Below are 18,921 nucleotides of genomic sequence, written 5' to 3' on the forward strand. Positions count from 1 at the left end.
ACCACTAGTATATTTTCACAGACAATTACAAACATCCATGCCCACAGTGGATTTGAACCTGCAGCCTTTTGGCTGGAGAGCAGATACACTAACCACTCAACCAACCAGGGCTAGCATTCCCCCATAAGGATATTCACAAATATGCAAGAGAAGAACCATCCAGGAGAGAACAGCTAAGAAGAATAAGGGATATGCGAGTTAAAAGAGGGCATGAGATTGAAAGTGATCATTATTTGCTTACAGCAGAGAGAACAGAAAAACTAGAGAGGGGAACAGCAAAGAAATATCCAAAAAAGATAAAGGCGAAAGTGAAATCTTATGTGATTTCACTTTCATAAATCTTTGTGACTGTGGTCAGCAGTAGATGGCATTGGAGGTGGATTGTGAGTGGTGTAAGCAGAGTTGTAAAGAAAATGCCCTCTCTCGATGAGTCTTTGGACTCCCTGGAGGTGACAAACAATAATAATTACCTTCTCAAGAAGGAAGAGATTAAGAGGAAATAATAAATGGAAAAAATAAAAGAAATAAAGATAAGCAATTGTGTAGATGAGACATGGATAGGATTTAGGGACCTATTGCTGAAAGCTGCAGAGGAGATGTTGAGTATCAAAGAAAAAGAAAACAGTTTGGTGGACAGATGAAATCAAAAGAGATACAGGAAAAGAAGAAACTTTGGAAGAAGTATTTAGGTACAAAAACAAGACAGAAAGACAAATATTATGAACAATATAAACAACAAAGAAATAAAATTAAGAAATACGGTAAAGAATGCTAAAGAGGAGAGCTGGGGGGAGTTGGGAAAAAATATAGAAGAGAATCAAAAACTGTTTTACAAAATACTAAAAAATATGAGAAAAGGGAAGGAATGCTCTATAAAATTCATTCAGGATAAGAATGGAAAACTACTCATGCAGAAGAAACAAATAATGAAGAGATGGAAGGAGTATTTTTCAGAATTACTGATATGTGAGAGGGAAGATCAAGAACAATCCCGGACCCATATTGAAACATAGAATCCAGAAGGAGAAATAGGCATAGAGGAATTGCAAGCAGCAATAAAGAAAGTAAGGCTGGGAAAGGTCGCAGTCATAGGTCATAATAGAATCTGTGAAAATCATAGAGGCATATCTTTGCTTAGTGTACCAGCAAAAATATACTCGAGAATATTGGAAACAAGACTTAGAACTCAGGGAGAACAGAATTTAGATGAAGCACAATGTGGGTTCAGACCATACAGAAGTATACACAAGATTATATATATATATATATATACACTATAAGACAGATTATTGAAAAAGCCATAGAATATGGGAAAAAATACATTTGGCATTCTTGAACTTTAGAAAAGGCATTCGATAACATACCATAAAAGGAGTTATGGAAAGTTTTACAGAAACAAAATGTAAAAGAAGGTTTAATAAATGCAATTCAGAGTTTGTATAGGAATTGTCAAAATTATGTAAGAACAGCAAATGTAGAATCAGAAATATTTAAAACTACAGCTGGAGTAAAACAAGGTGATGTACTATTACCATATCTTTTCATCATTTTAATAGATGATGTAATTAAAGCCTGCAAAATGCGAACAAAACAGTATCAAGTGGAAAGTTGGAAAATGAAACCCGAAGATATCAGAATTAGTATTTGCAGATGATGTAGTACTCGTAGCTTCATCAGAAATGAATCTAAAGTATAATCTAAATGTATGGAGTGAAGAAATGAAGAGAGAGAGATGGTTATAAATATAGCCGACCCAAAACAGTGAGGATAGATAAAATGCATCAAGAACATGATCTCAGTATAAATGAACAGCATCTTGATCAGACAATAAAATTCAAATATTTGGTGATTATAAATGAAGATGGAAGAATAGATGAAATAAAAGCTAGAATTAATAGTGCTGGAAAAATGTATTGTGCAGCTAACTGTAGATTTTTAAACAGAAATGAAATAAGTAAAGGAACAAAGAAGGCTATATTTAAAACAACATTTGTACCAATCCTTACATATGGATGTGAAACTTGGAACCTTGTCAGATAGACATCACACTCACTTACAGGCAATGGAAATGAGATACCTCAGGAAAATAGAGAAGAAAACAAAGTGAGATAGATTTCTTAATTCAACTATAAGACAAAATCTTCAGGTCAAACCATTAATGAAAAGCATTGAGGAAAGTCAGTTCTGATGATTTGGACACATAAATAGAATGTATGATTTGAGAATACCAAGACAGGTATATTGGTGCAAGAGGGTACCCAGCCAAGCAGACGACCCAGAGCAAAATGGCTCTGAGAGAGAGGAACAGAATGGAACCAAACCAGAAAACTCACACAAAATAAGAAAGAATGGAGACTGGTCTGCAAAACCTCAACACCGTAAAGGTAGAAGAGGAGGATTAAGTAAATAAGTATGTTTAGATATCCAAGAAGGACCAACTTTTTCTTTTTCATTGTGTGAGTTGCTTTCTGTAATGCCTCAAAAATTCCTCCACTTCTTTCTTAGTAGAATCTTCTGTGGGATTATAGGCACAAATAATCTCACTGTCCAGTTCTCCATTCTGATATTTGCCCACATCATTCTACTTGATACTGCCTGTCATTCAGGAAGATTACTTCATATTTAGTGTTGAATACTACTGCTGCACCTACTTTTCCCTGATTGTTATTGCCTGAATATAACATTTTGTATTTGTGGTTTAAAAAGATCTCACCTGTTTTTGTCTTCTTTGTTTCAGCCATACATATTATGTTGATCTGGTACTTACCAATTCTTCTGCAAGAACCATTTCTTTTTCACTGAGGCTTTTTTTTGTGTTGAATACCATTGCTGCTCTTACTTTTCCCTGATTGTTATTGCCTGAATATAAGATTTTGTATTTGTGGTTTAAAAAGATCTCACCTGTTTTTGTCTTCTTTCTTATTTCATCAAGATTTTATCAAGTTTATTAAAACTAAACTATACTACTAACAAGCTCAGGTTGTCTTTTCTCCCCTGCCCCATTTCTGTTATTTTGATTAAACTTCATCACCTTTCTTAATTATTGAAAAATTAACAGCATTTTTAAACAAAACAGCCTTCGTTTGTTACACTCAAATTTAATCATATTCATTTTAAGGTTTCTAAAAACTATAGTATTTATGAGTAAGCTATTTAACTAGGCTGTTTTCTTATCTAATGCCATAAATAACTTAAAAATTGATACTTATTTAGCAAACTTTTGTTATCTAAGTCTTTAAATATCGTCACAGCTTTTTAGAACATAATTCAGTTATCAACCATAATCACTATAAAAACAACTTACCAAAATGAACTTGTATCAATTTAATTACTGGAAGTCTCAGATATTAGACAGGCTTAATGTCAGTAATACATTTTTTTACAGATAGTCTTGCAGTCTGGTTATAAAACTATTTCCAAAGGTGAAATAAGAAATGGTTTTAGCATATATTTTAACTCTTAATCTAGTGAAGTCAGTAAATAATTTATCCTTTTAAAACTGAAAATGACACACCATTATATACTACAAACTCAAAATATTCAATATGTGTATCTGGTGTTAGGGTGTCCATGACCAGTGCACATTTTTCTGCTCCCCCCCCCCCCAGTAATTACTAATACACCATAATAATGTATCATTCATTACACTGTAGATGTTACCTTTAGTAAGGCAATTGCATATGAATGCCCACCCCCCTCTGCATGTCCTTTGACATTTCTTCCTTTTGCTCCTATGACTTGAGTGGCACAAGGAAGAATGGCTAGTCATTTGGTATATAATTTACTACCAGGACTTGGAGTGATTATTAAAAACAAAGATGGCAATTTATAATACTATTAAAATGTAACTTTTCTACAGATATTAAATTTATGTTTTCATATTACTAAAATGACCCCACCTCTCTGGTTTAGTATAACTATGAATTTGTAAAATAATAATTCACAGTACTTTTTGCAAAGTATATATTTTGATGCTCATCGATTATCCCAGTGTGTAAAAAAACTACAATGAAAACAAAACAATGATATCTATATTTATAAATGCTACTGCTAATGTGAATAAATTATTATAAAAAAGTTTTTGTTTTTAAAAAGCAGTATGCATCATTCTCTTTTCTCCACTTTGTAAACATCAGTCTCAAAAACAGGAGGGAGGAAAAACCATTCATTAAGTTATCTAAATCACTTTTTAAATGTCACAGCTGAAGTACCACATATCACATCACTGCATGCTGGATGCTGCATTTTCCAGTCTGAAAGTCACTGATACAGACTCTAATCCAGCCACCATCTTGTTTTTGAAACTGAACTTCACTGGTATTGACAGATACAACCTGGGCACTGAAAATAAAATAATCATCACATTAATAATGAAATGATCAACTGTTTATTTTTATCATTTCATGCACACTAAATTTTCTTATTTAACTTACATAGTTCAATTATACTAGACTTGGGTATAATTTAAATGTTTTACACATTTTACATAATGGTTAATAACAATTAATCATTTTGATAGGAAGATCATTAGAAAAATTGTCTCCTCAGTTATAACATTGAAGAGATGGTGAAATGAAAAAAAATCTGATACTTTTAGATCATCATATAAAAAATTCTACTATTAATCAGTTTATGAGACAAGGGGGTGGAGCCCTCCCCCTAGTAGTCTATATTTAAGTTGTCAGTCATCAGTTAGAATTGAAGGAAATACAGGAAGACGGTTTGATGTAAAATCAGGGGTAAGACAATGCATATTATCTCCACTCTCATTTATCATCTATATGGATCACATTATGAAAGAAAGTGGCATTAGGCATGATATAAGAATTGGACATGTCAAACTTAGCTCTTTGCAGATGATGTACTCCTAAACACAGCTAGTGCAAGTCTCCAGGATTCTCGAACTAAACTGAACAACAGCTGTAACAAATATGGCATGAAAATCAGTAATAAGAAGACCAAAACTATGAAAGTGTGCAGGAGCATAGAAAACATCAGGTGCATTCCAAATGGAGATCCTATAGAACAAGTAAAATATTCCAGCTATTTAGGCACAGTTTTTAGTGAAGATGGCAGGTTAAATCTGGAAATAGGCAACAGAATAAGCAAAGCCGGTATGGTGGATAGCCAGATGAATAAATTTATATGGAATAAGAGAGAAATTAGCCAAAACCAAACTAGCAGTATACCAAACAGTATTCAAACCAGTTTTAAGTTATGGATCTGAGAGTTGGGTTAGAAATAAAACACTTGATCAAAGACTAGAGACCAGAGATATGAGGGTTCTAAGAAGAATTAGGGGAGTGAACTGATGGCATCAATGACAGAATCATATTAAAAATGAAGATATTAGGAAGGAACTTGACATTATTGGCATTCAAGAATGTGTCAGCAGAGCTAATCTAATCTACGACCACTTAAACAGAATGGGTGAGGAAAGATTAGCAAAACAGGTGTTTGATGCCAAGATAGCAGGAAAGAGACCAAGGTCTGGATGGATTGATTCAGTTAGAAGTGCCTTAGAAGCATCAAATGTTAGATATGGGCTATTGGAGTTCTCAAAAGTAATAGACTGATTTTGAGGAAAATTGTTAATAGGAGATTAATTCTTTAAGTGCTGAGAACGTATTATTACGGGCTCAGAAATATACGCCTGTTTTGCTGATCCCGTATATGTACAGTTGGCGCGCCTCCCATATTCAGACAATTTTTAGTATGGAAAGAATCGTCGTAAGATATTCAAACTTCATGGGTAGGTTCCTCCATCTATTGCCAACCAATTGAAGTTTATTTGACTTGGGTTTCTGTCCTTGTATGACATCTAAAGAGAAAAATTTGAACTGGTGCAACTAATCATATGCTCTTTATATATTTTGATTAATTTCTAGATAAATTAATGTGTGTAATCATAATCAAGTGGACACCCCTTGATTATGCAAATTTTATAAAACACTATTATTGTTATTTTTGTGAGTGAACAAGTGTATATCAAGAATGTATGATGCTGTCCAGACTTCTTACTTCAGTAAGAATTTTAATTGATTTTATTTATAATTTTTTTGCAAAATTAATCCAGCACATGGGACAATGTCATTAGAATATAAAATCAGCAGTTAAAGGGTTAATAATGTAAACTTAATCATATAATGCTGTCATAGTAATCTAAATACTCCTTATGGGTACATATCAGCAGATTGATGATGACATATGATGTGTATATGATATTTAGTTACCACCTTACAATTTTTTGTGCACTAAAATGCAATTGTTTAATGGTTTCTTTGAAGAGTTGAGTGAGATTTATGGTTGAATTCTGATAACCAGTTTTCGTAAGGTATCCTTTCAGGGGTAGCCAGTCTGGTCTTCAAGCATGCTTGAATAGATTATAATAGGTCAGTGTTCAAGTGTCTTAATCATGACATGTTAAGGCATCAAAAGTAATATTTGCAGGAACTTAGAACAAGTAAAATATTCCAGAAAGAAAGAACAAGAATAAAAATCCCAAAGAAGATATGCCTTTCTCAAGTATCATCCAACACACAGTAATTTGTATAAAATTATGATAGAAGAATTTCCCCTAAACACTAATTTGGAACTACTTAAATGAAAGGTCATTATTCTTCAGCTGTTGATAGTGCCGAAGAGTTTTTACTTGATCATTAATAGAAATGGTTAGTAGAACACATGAGCAAAGCTGGACCATGTATTTTCATGTGCAGTGTCTTTGATACGAGGTCAGTGAAAAAAGAAAGAAAAAAAAAATGGTCATAACAAGTTACCTGTATTATTACATACATGAAACAGAAAACTCAGCACTCAGCCACTCTCCAAGCAAAAAATATAGTGCTCACATCCTTGCTAACTACATTTTTAACTAAAACCCCTTGTTTGTTCACTTCCTACCATATACTGAAAATCTTCTGTGTCAATGAAACACTACTCTGAAATAAAATAGCTTTGCTCAAAAATAATTAAAAAACCAAAATAAACATGCTAAACAATTCATAAAGTTGATATTTAAGAATATATCATGCCAAACTTACTTTGTCTAGACAGCTTTTCAACAGCTATATTTTATTCAGGAATGTAGCTTATTTTAAAATGATAGCAAATATGTCTTATCTGTGTTTTGTATATGTTAATTGATCATCTAATCAATTTTTATGGGGAATGGAATAAACTTCATGTTAATAAAGCAGTTGAACTTGATTGTATATCATTACATGTGTTGAGGGAATGTTGAAGAGAATTAAGAACAGCTTTGACATTGGGCCAAATTCTAAAGTGGAAGGAGGATAAAACTGTTCTGCTTCATAAGGGAGGTTACAAGACTGAGACTTGGAATTATAGCCCAATCTGTGTGTTCAAAGTTGTGTTAAAGTGTTGGAGAGGTTAGTGAAGATCAAGATTAAGAACTAGTACTTTTTGATGAATTATATGGGCTTGCTAAAGGAAGATGGTGTTTTAGCAGTTTATTTATTTATAACAGCAAGGCAACAAATGCCATATGACAAGATGTAATTAAACTGGACCAGGTGGGTTTTGGATAATAGACTGGTGCACTGGATTGGAAATTAGCTGTCTGATAGGCATCAGCAAATTGTATACTGTTGAGTAATATTCCAGAAGAGGAAAATCACTAGTAGTGTTCCTTGATTGTCTGTTTTGGATCCATTGCTCTTTAACTTGTATGTTTATGATACTGGGAGAGGTTTGAATGTTGATATACAGATGCCATGGTTTCATTTCAGGACTTGATTAGACTGGGTGAATGAGAAACTGAGTAGGGTTACCAGTTCAATGTTGCAGTGTAAGGTTTTAAAATTTGGGATGCAGAGTATAGTAAACAATTAGAAGTGATAATATCTTAGAGAAGGTGGAGGAGAAAAGGAATCTTGAGATAAGAACCAAAAATTGTTTAAGGTCTCGATCAGGATTATTGTGCATATATTTTATCACATGGCTTTCTGATGAAGAGATACTGGAAAGGGTTCAAAGACAAAGGTGGTTTCTAGTCATCTCTGGAATGCTGAATATAAAGAAAAATTGAGAACATGCAATTTGCATACTCCAGTAGTTAGCAAGGGGGGGCAGGGGATGGGAATATTACCAGATCAACATGCAAGACAATTTGGAGAGGGGGGGAGCTATTGCATGGAGAATGCAGGATGATTGGAATGCATTACCTGAAAGGGTGAATGAGTGTGAGTGTGGGCATACAATTAAAGCACAATTTGATTAGCTGTGGATCTCCCATGGTGTCTTTTTAGCTCTGTGAAAGGCTGATGATGACAGTAATCAAAAACTGCTCTAGAGGCAAAACATGGAACTTTTTTTTTTACTCACTTCAGCACTCTAAGAAGCCAGGTCACTGTTCTAATACTGGGTGATGAAATTCATCTACTATCTAAAAATGGTCAAACATTCATGCCTGGTGGAACAACCTACTGGTTGGATAGTAAAAGTGGTATCCAAATGGCCAGGAAACATTATTCAGCTTTCTGAAAACATGTTTCCAGAATTTAATATTGAAGGAATTTTCATTTATTGTAAATTTTTCAAAGATCCATATGCAAGGTGGAATTCGAACCCACAACCTTTTGGTTGGAGAGTGGGTATGTTATCCACTGAGCCAACCAGGTTATCCTGCTTTATGAAACAGAACAGTTTTGCCTTCCTTTCAATTTGGAACTTTGTTTATCATCACAAAGCTGTTCTTAATTCTCGGGAGCATTCCTCCAGGGTAATGTTTCCTTTCATACATACAACTGCTGGTAAGGAATGTTGGTACCCCTGGTAACCAAATGCACATCACAACATTTTGATCAGATAATACTGCTCTTCGTATTCTTTGCCAGTTTTCTTAGCCAAGTGATGAGGATGTATGCTGAAAAGTTGTGATAATCATCATGAAGGAAGTGAAGCAAGAACCATGTTCTAGGTGTTTAGCAGAACTTTTCATCCCTTCCTCATAATGTCTCCAACCAACAGGCTGTATTCAAATCTCACTAAGGCAGGGCACAGATATTTACTGGAAATCTTCAGGTGGCAAAAGATAATTTTCTTTGGTGAGCATAAGACCATCAGGTCTGAAAAAGAAATATGGTTTCCATATTATTTATTCTAAACCTACCCACAATACTAAATCTGCAATAAGTTTAAAAATATAACTGGGATGGATTGTTTTCATGCTGGATGGTTTGTAATTTAGTGCATTTAATACTACTATCACAGAGTAAATATATATACATACATATATATATTAGTATAAAAGTTTGTATCAGATAGGTTTACTCCAGATGGATGGACATAGTAAGTATAATAAATTTTGTAATTATCTATGCAGTTCCTTCAGACAAATCTATTCAGTCACTGATTAAATTATTACAAAATTACTGTTATTTAGCATAGCACTGTTAGAAAGATGAGGGTGATACTGTACAGCAATAACTTACTGGCAGTTTTATTTCTACGGGAATCATTCTGTAGTATCAAGTATCCTCAAGGAGATCATGTCATGTAAAATTAAAACTTTAAATAATTATAAAAACTATAGACCATAAAGATTTAATTTTCATTGTATTCAAAAATTCAAATAGCTTTTTTTTTTTATATTTCCCACCCATGAAAGTTGCAAAACATCAGTGCCAGGCAGGCTAAGGAAATTGTTTATCATTTTATTTTTTATTTATTTTTAAAACACAGCCTGCAAATCTCTAGAGACCAAACATGGAACTTTTTTCAAACCACATCACATTTCTATCAATCAGGGCAGTAAAATCATGTCTTACTTGGCAATGAAATTGTGAAGACTTAAAGACAATCACAAACATCCAAATCCAAGGTGAGATTCGAACCTGCAGCTTGTTTGGTTGAGGAGCAGGTAAGTTAACAATTTAACCAACCAGGCCATCAATTGCAATTTGATTATTCATTCTGTATATTACTAATGTTACATAAATTACAACATAGAAATGCCTAGGGACTGAGCCTAAGTCAATACCATTTTTTGAAGATATAACAGGCTTCCTCTAAGAATTATTTTTCTGCATTATTTATATTGTTTGCAAACATTGACGAAGGATGCATCCTAAACAGCTGCAAAATTTACTATACAAATCATAGAAAGTTTTCTGAAGAGATGGCCTAAAAATGAGAACATGGAATGCAATAAACTGTACTGTCCAAGATGACCTGCTGTAAAAAGAAAAGAATTTTGATTCTGAATAACCAGGATCAAGATTGTAATCTGCCTTTGAGCAGTCAAACTTCATTAACTAGTTACATATTTTCTCACAGAGAAGCTTATGTCTCCATCCCTGTCCTTTCAAATAGCATACAACTCCCTATGGGATTTCTGATAACATTTCTGCAGTGAGCATACAATAAATATAATGTTCATTTTCTTCATACTGGTTATTTTAAAGACTTACTCTAATGGAGACTCCAATTTATTTTCTAAGATTACTTTTTCACCTTTCCTGAACCACTCTCCTTTGTAAAGCAGCTTTCCTTCTGCAAATCGGGCTAGAAAACGTTGCTCCATTGGACCAAAGTCATCTGCATGGTAATAAGAAGCATATAGAAGAATCAAAGTATAAAAGCAATCATAATTCAGAAAATTATAAATTACAATTCATATAGCATCTGTTGAAATTAATATATTTTTTAAAAGCCAAACCAACCAAATTAAATATATTTATATCCAATTTGTGATGCATTAGTATCCTTGGCACTAAAGATTAGTAAAGCCAGAAGCACTGTTCTAGAGATCAACTTTTTCAAGACACTTCAATGGTTGTCTCATACTGAATCATGAAACTCATCTACAACTAAAGACATTCACTAACATCCATGCCAACAGGAGAATTTGATCCCACAGCCTGCTGGTTGGACAGTGGAGATAGTGCACCTGGTCAACAAAGTTGGCAACTAAAATTACATGACAACTAGAATTTAATAAATGTTAACACTAATTAAATTAAACAATACTAACATATATATTAACATTCCATTCATCGCTTTTATATATATCATCAGCCAATGTCAATCCTCTGCTGGATGAAAGCCTTTCCAGCATATATGTGTGTGTGTGTGTGTGTGTGTATCCTCAAATCGAAAGGTTTTCTTTTTGTTAGATCCTTCTTGAAAGGGGGTTATTGCTTAATTTTTCATTATACCAACACTGTCACAGTACCGAGTTATAATCTTAAGTTTTCAGAGATTCATTTAAAGAAATACATGCCGTTTTCTTTCTGGTTTCATACACACTAATGTGTCCTCAATTATACCAAGGTTTGATACAACAATTATTTCATGATTGTTGTATCAAACAATGGCATAATTGAGGTGAAAAAAAATATTTGAATTTGAGATTTTATTAAAATACCTCTCAAATACACATTCAAATATTTTTTGTCAAAGCTAAAGAAACAAGTAAATATCATCCTTAGCATCATATCTCTCTTGTCATTAGAAAATCCTACTGAACTGAAACAAATGATAATTTTTTAATGATGCATGGTTTTCACACTAGATTTATCATGTTGTTATTAGATCAATAGTTTCATTCTTCCTATGAAAACAAGTTTCTTCAGAATCTTGGTTACAAGAAGAATTTAGCAACAGCTGTAAAATATAAGAAATTCCATATGAAATATACAAATAAAGAGTAAAATATATCTATGTGCAAATCTGTTAAGGCAACAAGATTGATTTTTCAGTTCATGTCTGGAAACTTGTAATTATGCATATCACATGGCTATGGGTACATATGATACCCAGTTATGATGTCTTGGCTGCTACTCACCACATATGGTTAGTGAGTAGCAACCAAGACATAATTTTCTGAGATGTGCTCATTACCAAGGGTGGTGTGAGACTGTTGGAAGTATTTCAAAAATGGAACAAATGTACATAGCTGCTGTATTGCTAAATAATTTAACACATTCACATCGGGGCAACTGGGAAACTCACTCCCACCTTGACTTTCTTTGCTGGTTGAGAGGAAACATCTTAGCCCTGCCACATATCATGATGGGTTCTTTAAATGCAACCAAATTTACGTGAAGGGGCAAAATGAATGATTGTTTTAGAATATATTCAAAAACAATAATTAAGGAGAATGATATATTTGGATTACTGAAAGTGTAAATATGTGAACCAACACAAATGAGCCACACGAGAAAGGCAAATATAAGGATGAATTAGAAATACTTTCATTACCAACAAATGAATCATTAATAATTTATCACAGTCATGATATTGTACAGGGTGTTCGGGATAAATTTGACAGTTTCGTAAGGAAAAAGAAAATCTTCTTTGTATCTATTAAATTTAATGAATTGACAAAAAAACATTACAGGCAGAGTTAATTACAATACTATCAACAAGATTTACTCAAAATAACCACCATTAGCATCGATCACAGCTTCAATTCTGCTTCGGAACCTCGAACAAGCTGATGCTACAGTCTCCCTGGGAAGGGCCGCAAAAACTGTTTTAATTTTATCCATTAACTGGGCTTTTGTATTACTGGAAGTGCGATTGGTGTCTTTTTCAACTGCGCCCCATACAAAATAATCCATGGGGTTAAGGTCTGGGGAGTTTGGAGGCCAAACATTTGGACTGGTGAAGTCGTAGAAATTTTCAGACAACCATTTTTGACTTTTCCCAGAGGTGTGGCAAGGGGCCGAATCCTTCTGCCATACATACGGCCTACCATTGGCTACCCTTGTTATCCAGGGCTTGACTACAGTTAGCAACTCCACGAACAAAGCCCGAATTCCAATGCCAGGGTTCTTCAACACCTGTTCCTGCAGATTTGCGAGGAATTCTGCTGTACGAACGCAATCAGATCGTCTGCTAGGGATCTTTCTTCTTGCTACATCCTCGTAGTCACCATTGCAAGTCTCTAGTTCATGCCTGATTGTTTTTACTGTATTCAGGGAGCATTGGGCAGCAGTCGTAATATCCTTATTTTGATGGCAGGCACGAATCATCATGATACAAGTTATTCTCTTCCATGATTCAGGTGGGTTCCAGCTATCCATCCTTTCTGACATCTTGTATATGAATGAAGAAGGGTCCAAACTTTTAAATGAAGAGAAGTGTGTGTTAATACATGTAACTTACGGAAATATATAATTAATTATAAATATGTCAAATTTATCCCGAACACCCTGTATGTGTGTCCTACAAGTTGCTGGGATAGAGCAAATTACACGTTATTCTATAAACTCTAAACGTGCATGCTTGCATTTATAAGAGGTATAATTAAAAAACTTATGAGAGAGAAAAAAATTTGTCTGCAAAATATAAACTAATTAGGAGTAAACACCAGCTATATACATTGGTAGTTTAGTAAATAACCATTGGGAAGGGATTATCCAATGAAATAATAATGTTGATCAAGATCAAGTGACCATATTCATCTAGGCATAACAAGAATATGGGTGGTTTGATAGATCAGCAAATCATGTTGTACAATTTGCCGTGTGCTTGTTACATATATCAATTTCTTTTATTCATTGATTATATACACTTTTTACAATTTTAATTAAAATAATGAAATACTTCTGGTTATTAAATAGCAAAATTATAACTGCAATATAGGTTGAAATTAATTAATATAAATTATAATATAAACTAATTAGTTAAATAATTGTTATAGGATGTCACAACAACCATTGATAAGTTAGAATTTCTTATACAAGTAGCCAAAAGGTGTCACGCCTTATTATTAAAATACTCTGGATTAGAGACAGTGGTGTGAAGTTTTTCCACTTGGTTATATTATAAATTAAAGATACCAAATAATTATATACTTGGTTTAATCCTTTATCCAAGCGTAAGCAAACAAAGTTTTCACTTGAAGTATTTTCAGGACTGCAGCAACTCGTATATAGAAGATTATGACTTCACATTACTTGTCTTAGTATCATAATGTAAAGCCCCCCCCCCCCCCCACCCCCCCCCCCCCCCACCCCCCCCCCCCCCCACCCCCCCCCCCCCCCACCCCCCCCCCCCCCCACCCCCCCCCCCCCCCACCCCCCCCCCCCCCCACCCCCCCCCCCCCCCACCCCCCCCCCCCCCCACCCCCCCCCCCCCCCACCCCCCCCCCCCCCCACCCCCCCCCCCCCCCACCCCCCCCCCCCCCCACCCCCCCCCCCCCCCACCCCCCCCCCCCCCCACCCCCCCCCCCCCCCACCCCCCCCCCCCCCCACCCCCCCCCCCCCCCACCCCCCCCCCCCCCCACCCCCCCCCCCCCCCACCCCCCCCCCCCCCCACCCCCCCCCCCCCCCACCCCCCCCCCCCCCCACCCCCCCCCCCCCCCACCCCCCCCCCCCCCCACCCCCCCCCCCCCCCACCCCCCCCCCCCCCCACCCCCCCCCCCCCCCACCCCCCCCCCCCCCCACCCCCCCCCCCCCCCACCCCCCCCCCCCCCCACCCACCATGGAAGCTGGGCAAGAGCGTGGTTAGCAGGGGTGTTAGAGCTGGGTTCTTTACTTTTAGAGTGGTAAATGAGTGGAATAAGCTGCCAGAGTCTGTTGTGGGTGCTATGACAGTGAGCGAGTTCAAGGCAAGGTATGATAGATACTGTGAGAATGTTGAACAGCTGTGTGAACATGATGTTTAGGGCCTCCCTCGATGAGTCTAAGGACTCCTGAAGTAGCCCGTGGTAATAATAATAATAATAATAATGACAAATTCAGGAGGTAGCTTGCAGCTATATTAGGGAATGAGGAATTGGATGGAAAGGAGATAAATGCTGCTTGGAACCTGTTCAGGACCTATCTGAGCTCAGGTTTCTTAATGCATTCCCAAGGTCAAAGCAATTAGCTAATGGGAAAAAAATCCTAGGGAGTTTTTTCGATATGTGCCCAGTAGAAGAAAGAATGATTATGGAAGGATTACACTCACTGGAGAAAATAGTAGAATAATAACCACTGTAGAGATGTTCAACAGGCAATTCATTAAAGGTATTACATCCTCATGAACTTGAGAGTAATGGGAGGGAGGGAGGAGCCATTGATGACGAGTGATGTTAAAGTCATTTCATCCTGACCTCGCTTAACATTCCTGGAACATTTCTTGAGGACCAAGATTCAGAATTGAGTTAACAACACTCTCTTTGATGGACAGCATGGGATTGCTAAAGGAAGATTGTGATTTAGCAATCTACTTACTTATAACAAAGTGACAGATGCAATGAACAAAAGAGATGCATACATTAGATTTAACTAAAGCTTTTGATAGATTGTCACATGACAAGCTGGTAAATGAAATAGATGGAGACTGGACAGTAATTAGTGCACTGGAATGGAAATGCCCCTTTTGAGACTGTTGCTGTTTAATTTGTATGTAAATGATATTGGGAAGGACTTGATTGGTGATATACAGTTGTTTGCAGATGATGTAAAGTTGGGAAGAACTATGGGGAGCAGAAGAGCTTTATAGCTGCTTAGCAAGTGCACTTGAATAGACTGGATGAATGAATTGGGCTAACAGTTCAATGTGGCAAAGTGAAAGGTTTTAAAGTTCGGGAAGCACAGATAGATTGCAGAGTATAAAATTGGTGGGGACATCTTTGAGGAAGTGGAGGAGATGAAGGACCTGAAATTTTTGGAACATTTTGCTAAAAGTGTGAGGACACTGCAGCATATTATCATAATGATGCAGAGAACAATGGCATTTAGGAGTAGAGATGTTAAGATTCCATTGTACAAGGCTTTGTTCAGGTCACATATGGATTACTGCGCACAAATTTAGTCACCTGGTTTTCAGAAGGATGAAGAGCTGTTGGAAATGATTCAGAGACAACTAATTAAGGTGGTTTTCTGTGTCTGGAATGTTGAGTATGAAGGTAGATTGAAGAAGAGCAATTTGCAGTCTAGTGGACAGAAGAAAGAGGGGAACATCATCAAGACATAAGGGCAAGGGATTGTTATTGGAATCAGATTTTTCAAAGAATATGTGGAGACACGAGAAGAACAAGAAGCCATCCCCAGAAGCTGTACAAGGAGGTTGGCAAGGAGTAGGATTTTTGCATGGAGAGTAGAATGCACTGCCTGAAAGTGTGGTGCGCATGGAGACAGTAAATGCATTTAAGTCACAGTATGATGAGGTGTGTGTGATAGACCTGCTATGAGTCATTTGACTCCATGAAGGTCTGATAATAATAAAATATACAAAAAAGCTTATCCACCATAGGAGCATATACATTTCAAAACATTCTCCTCCTTCTCAATAGTTCCTGGTGTTTTTCTATTTCTTGAAGCATCTCTGTAGCTGTTCTAAAAGAATGTCTTCAAGTTGCTCTGTCGCATCCTGTTTAATATTTCATTTATATCTTGAAACCTTTGAGTACAGATTTTTAGCTCATGAGGGACCAAATTTGATGAATAGGATGGGTGAGGTACAACTGTGACATCTTTTGAGTCAGAAATTTGTGAGCTGAAGTCTCAGAACAAATCTTGCAGCAGTTCTTATTTTGAAATCTTCCATGAAATTCATTTCACAGGCCTCACAGAGCAATTCATGGATTGTTGACCTTTTCACAAACATCAGCCAACAATTCGTGGATATGGGATGTTGATGGTCGTCCAGAGCAAGAGTCTTCTTCAATCAAAATGCAATCATCTTAAATCATTTGAACCATTCAAATGTATTTGAGTGGCTTAAGGCATTATCCTTAGCAGCTGTTTTAAGCATTTGATAAGATTTTTTGTTTCTATAAGTTTCAGGTTATGTCTTGACGACAATTCTTGACATCAGGATACTCAAAATTAAAAAAAAAAAAAAACTCCTGTTCATCGAAGTACTATGGATGACTAAGGTAACACAACAACATCAGGCTTGTTTTGTTGCATTACAATATGTCTATATAATGTATCTGCTTACAAAACAATATGCTAATGTGCCCAGTTTCTTTATAGTAATAATTGTTCCAGAAATATTTTTAAACAGATCTCATAATTTAAAAAATAATGGGAATAATGTCGCTTTCAAGACTTTAAAAAACGTCCTTAAAAGAATTAGTCTACTCTCTTTCAACATAACTAATTTGTTCTGGGAAAAGTGATGTCAAATGAATTACATGTTCAATGGGGTTTTAAGTAATCCATTTCAGAGACCTAGAAGTAAAACCAAAGGCTTCATTTAATGCTTTGTAAATGTTTTTAAGTTCACAAAAGAATATTTTCATGCATATTAATTAACATGTAATTACACATACAAATTGAATAATAAATACTAACAATAAAAAAGCTTTATGTATCTTGGTCTTGTAAGTGACCATGGAGAACTTGATTTTAAGGTCACCAGAAGTGTGGAAAGAAGTCTCTCACAAAAGTGTCAGGGAGTTTTACGTGATGTAGGAGGAATGTTTTTTTTTTTTTTTGGGGGGGGGGTGATGGTGTTTCTTGCTGTTGAGGTTAAAGGAGAATCTCTTGTCTTGCCAGAGATTTGAAGAAACCATATAGAGTATTCTGTTTTTTCCTCTTATTCAATGACTTTTTAAAATAGGCCACAGCACTATCAAGGGGCAGATGGCTTTACGTCAGGATAGAAAGCTGCAATCTCATTACTCCCTCCCAACATTCCAGGAAATGTTTTATCTGTGCAGTCGAGACAGTCATTCTTTTCTAGTAAACCACAAGAAAAGCCTCCGATGTTCTTCTGCCTGAAAATCCCTGGATATTTTTTGAATGATAAACAAAACACAGGCTTGAATTTAAGATCTCCAGAGGCATTCCCACAACAGAGCAGAGTAAAGCAGTCCTTCATGGACTTGTGGCCTGGTAATTTGGACTCCTCTTTTGTAATATGTCCTTCTTGGCAACTTCTTCCAGAATATACCTGTTTTGTTGGCATTGAAGATCTGCTGTGGAAGATAACTTTCCTTTTCCACAAGTTCTGCAAATTCAACTTAACTCTTCTGCTGCCTGTTGGTTGGCAGCCAGCCTCCCCATGTCTCAACACTTTTAATACCCAACCTCTTTTTGAACTTTTCAAACCAACTATGAGAGGCAGTAAATCAAGCATTTGATGATTCACTAACTAGTTCAAAAATAAAGGCCTGAGAAACAGAATCACCTCTCAGTTTTGCTTTTGTCTAATCCATATTTCTAGCAGTCTTTCCATTTCAACACCTGTTTTTCTCTTCCTTTAAAAAGTCTAGTTGAGGAATCTGTAACTTTCATTTTTTCTAGGATATCTTTGTTCTTAATTATTGTATTTGCAGTGGAACTAGCCATACTATATTTTTCACAAATTAACTTAACACTAAGTCCTTGATTATCATCTTTTATTATTACTTGTTCTGTGGCTAAACTGATGGCTTTTCTTGATGTTTTATCTGCAGAACCAGCTTCAGAAGATTGAGATCTCTTAGGAATTAGGGGTTTAATTTAATGAGTTTTTCTTAATAATAATGTAAAAGTAAATTAACTTACAGTGCATTACTGCAGTACGTACAGTGGTGCAATAAGCACATCACTCAATACTACCTCTGCCACCCAAAAAATATAAAAATGATGTCAGAGGTCACTATATGTCAACCAATCAACAAAACACCTGGAGAACAACTGACTGGACAGAGGTGTTTCTGCTTACTTCAACCAGTCATGTCATGTCATCATGCAGGCCTCAAGGGTGCATCACGTGAACAATTTGTGATAGTAAATGTGATAGTAGAAAAAAAAATGCTTGTAGGGCAATGGAAGCTTTGATGCTAAATGAAAAGACAAACCGAGCGCGACATTGAACAAGGTTTGACTATATATATTTTACTTTTTTACTTTGTTTCATATATGTAGTTTTTGTTTTTTTTTATATTATTACAGTAGCTTCCATGGAATAAGCAGACTTGTTGCAGGAGGCCTACTTAACTAGCAACATACTATCCTACTGAATCTTGAA

At 35.9% G+C, this 18,921-nt stretch overlaps 1 protein-coding gene across 2 annotated transcripts in view; it reads right to left on the minus strand.

The window, feature by feature from the left end:
* Positions 1-3,309: 3,309 nt before the first annotated feature.
* LOC150102557 (breast cancer metastasis-suppressor 1-like protein) overlaps positions 3,310-18,921 on the minus strand; it is a 102,264-nt gene continuing 86,652 nt past the window's right edge. For both annotated transcript variants that reach the window (XM_090399489.1, XM_090399487.1), the window contains 2 exons: positions 10,434-10,560; positions 3,310-4,341 (listed from right to left, as the gene is read on the minus strand). In XM_090399489.1, the coding sequence (XP_090255615.1) occupies positions 4,218-4,341; positions 10,434-10,560 (251 nt within the window). In that variant the 3' untranslated portion in view covers positions 3,310-4,217. The remainder of the gene's footprint in view (positions 4,342-10,433; positions 10,561-18,921) is intronic.

The sequence above is a fragment of the Typopeltis vanoorti genome, chromosome 10 (assembly GCF_054136105.1).
Source record: "Typopeltis vanoorti isolate ZY-2024b chromosome 10, IOZ_Tvanoo_1.0, whole genome shotgun sequence".
Lineage (NCBI taxonomy): Eukaryota > Metazoa > Arthropoda > Arachnida > Uropygi > Thelyphonidae > Typopeltis > Typopeltis vanoorti.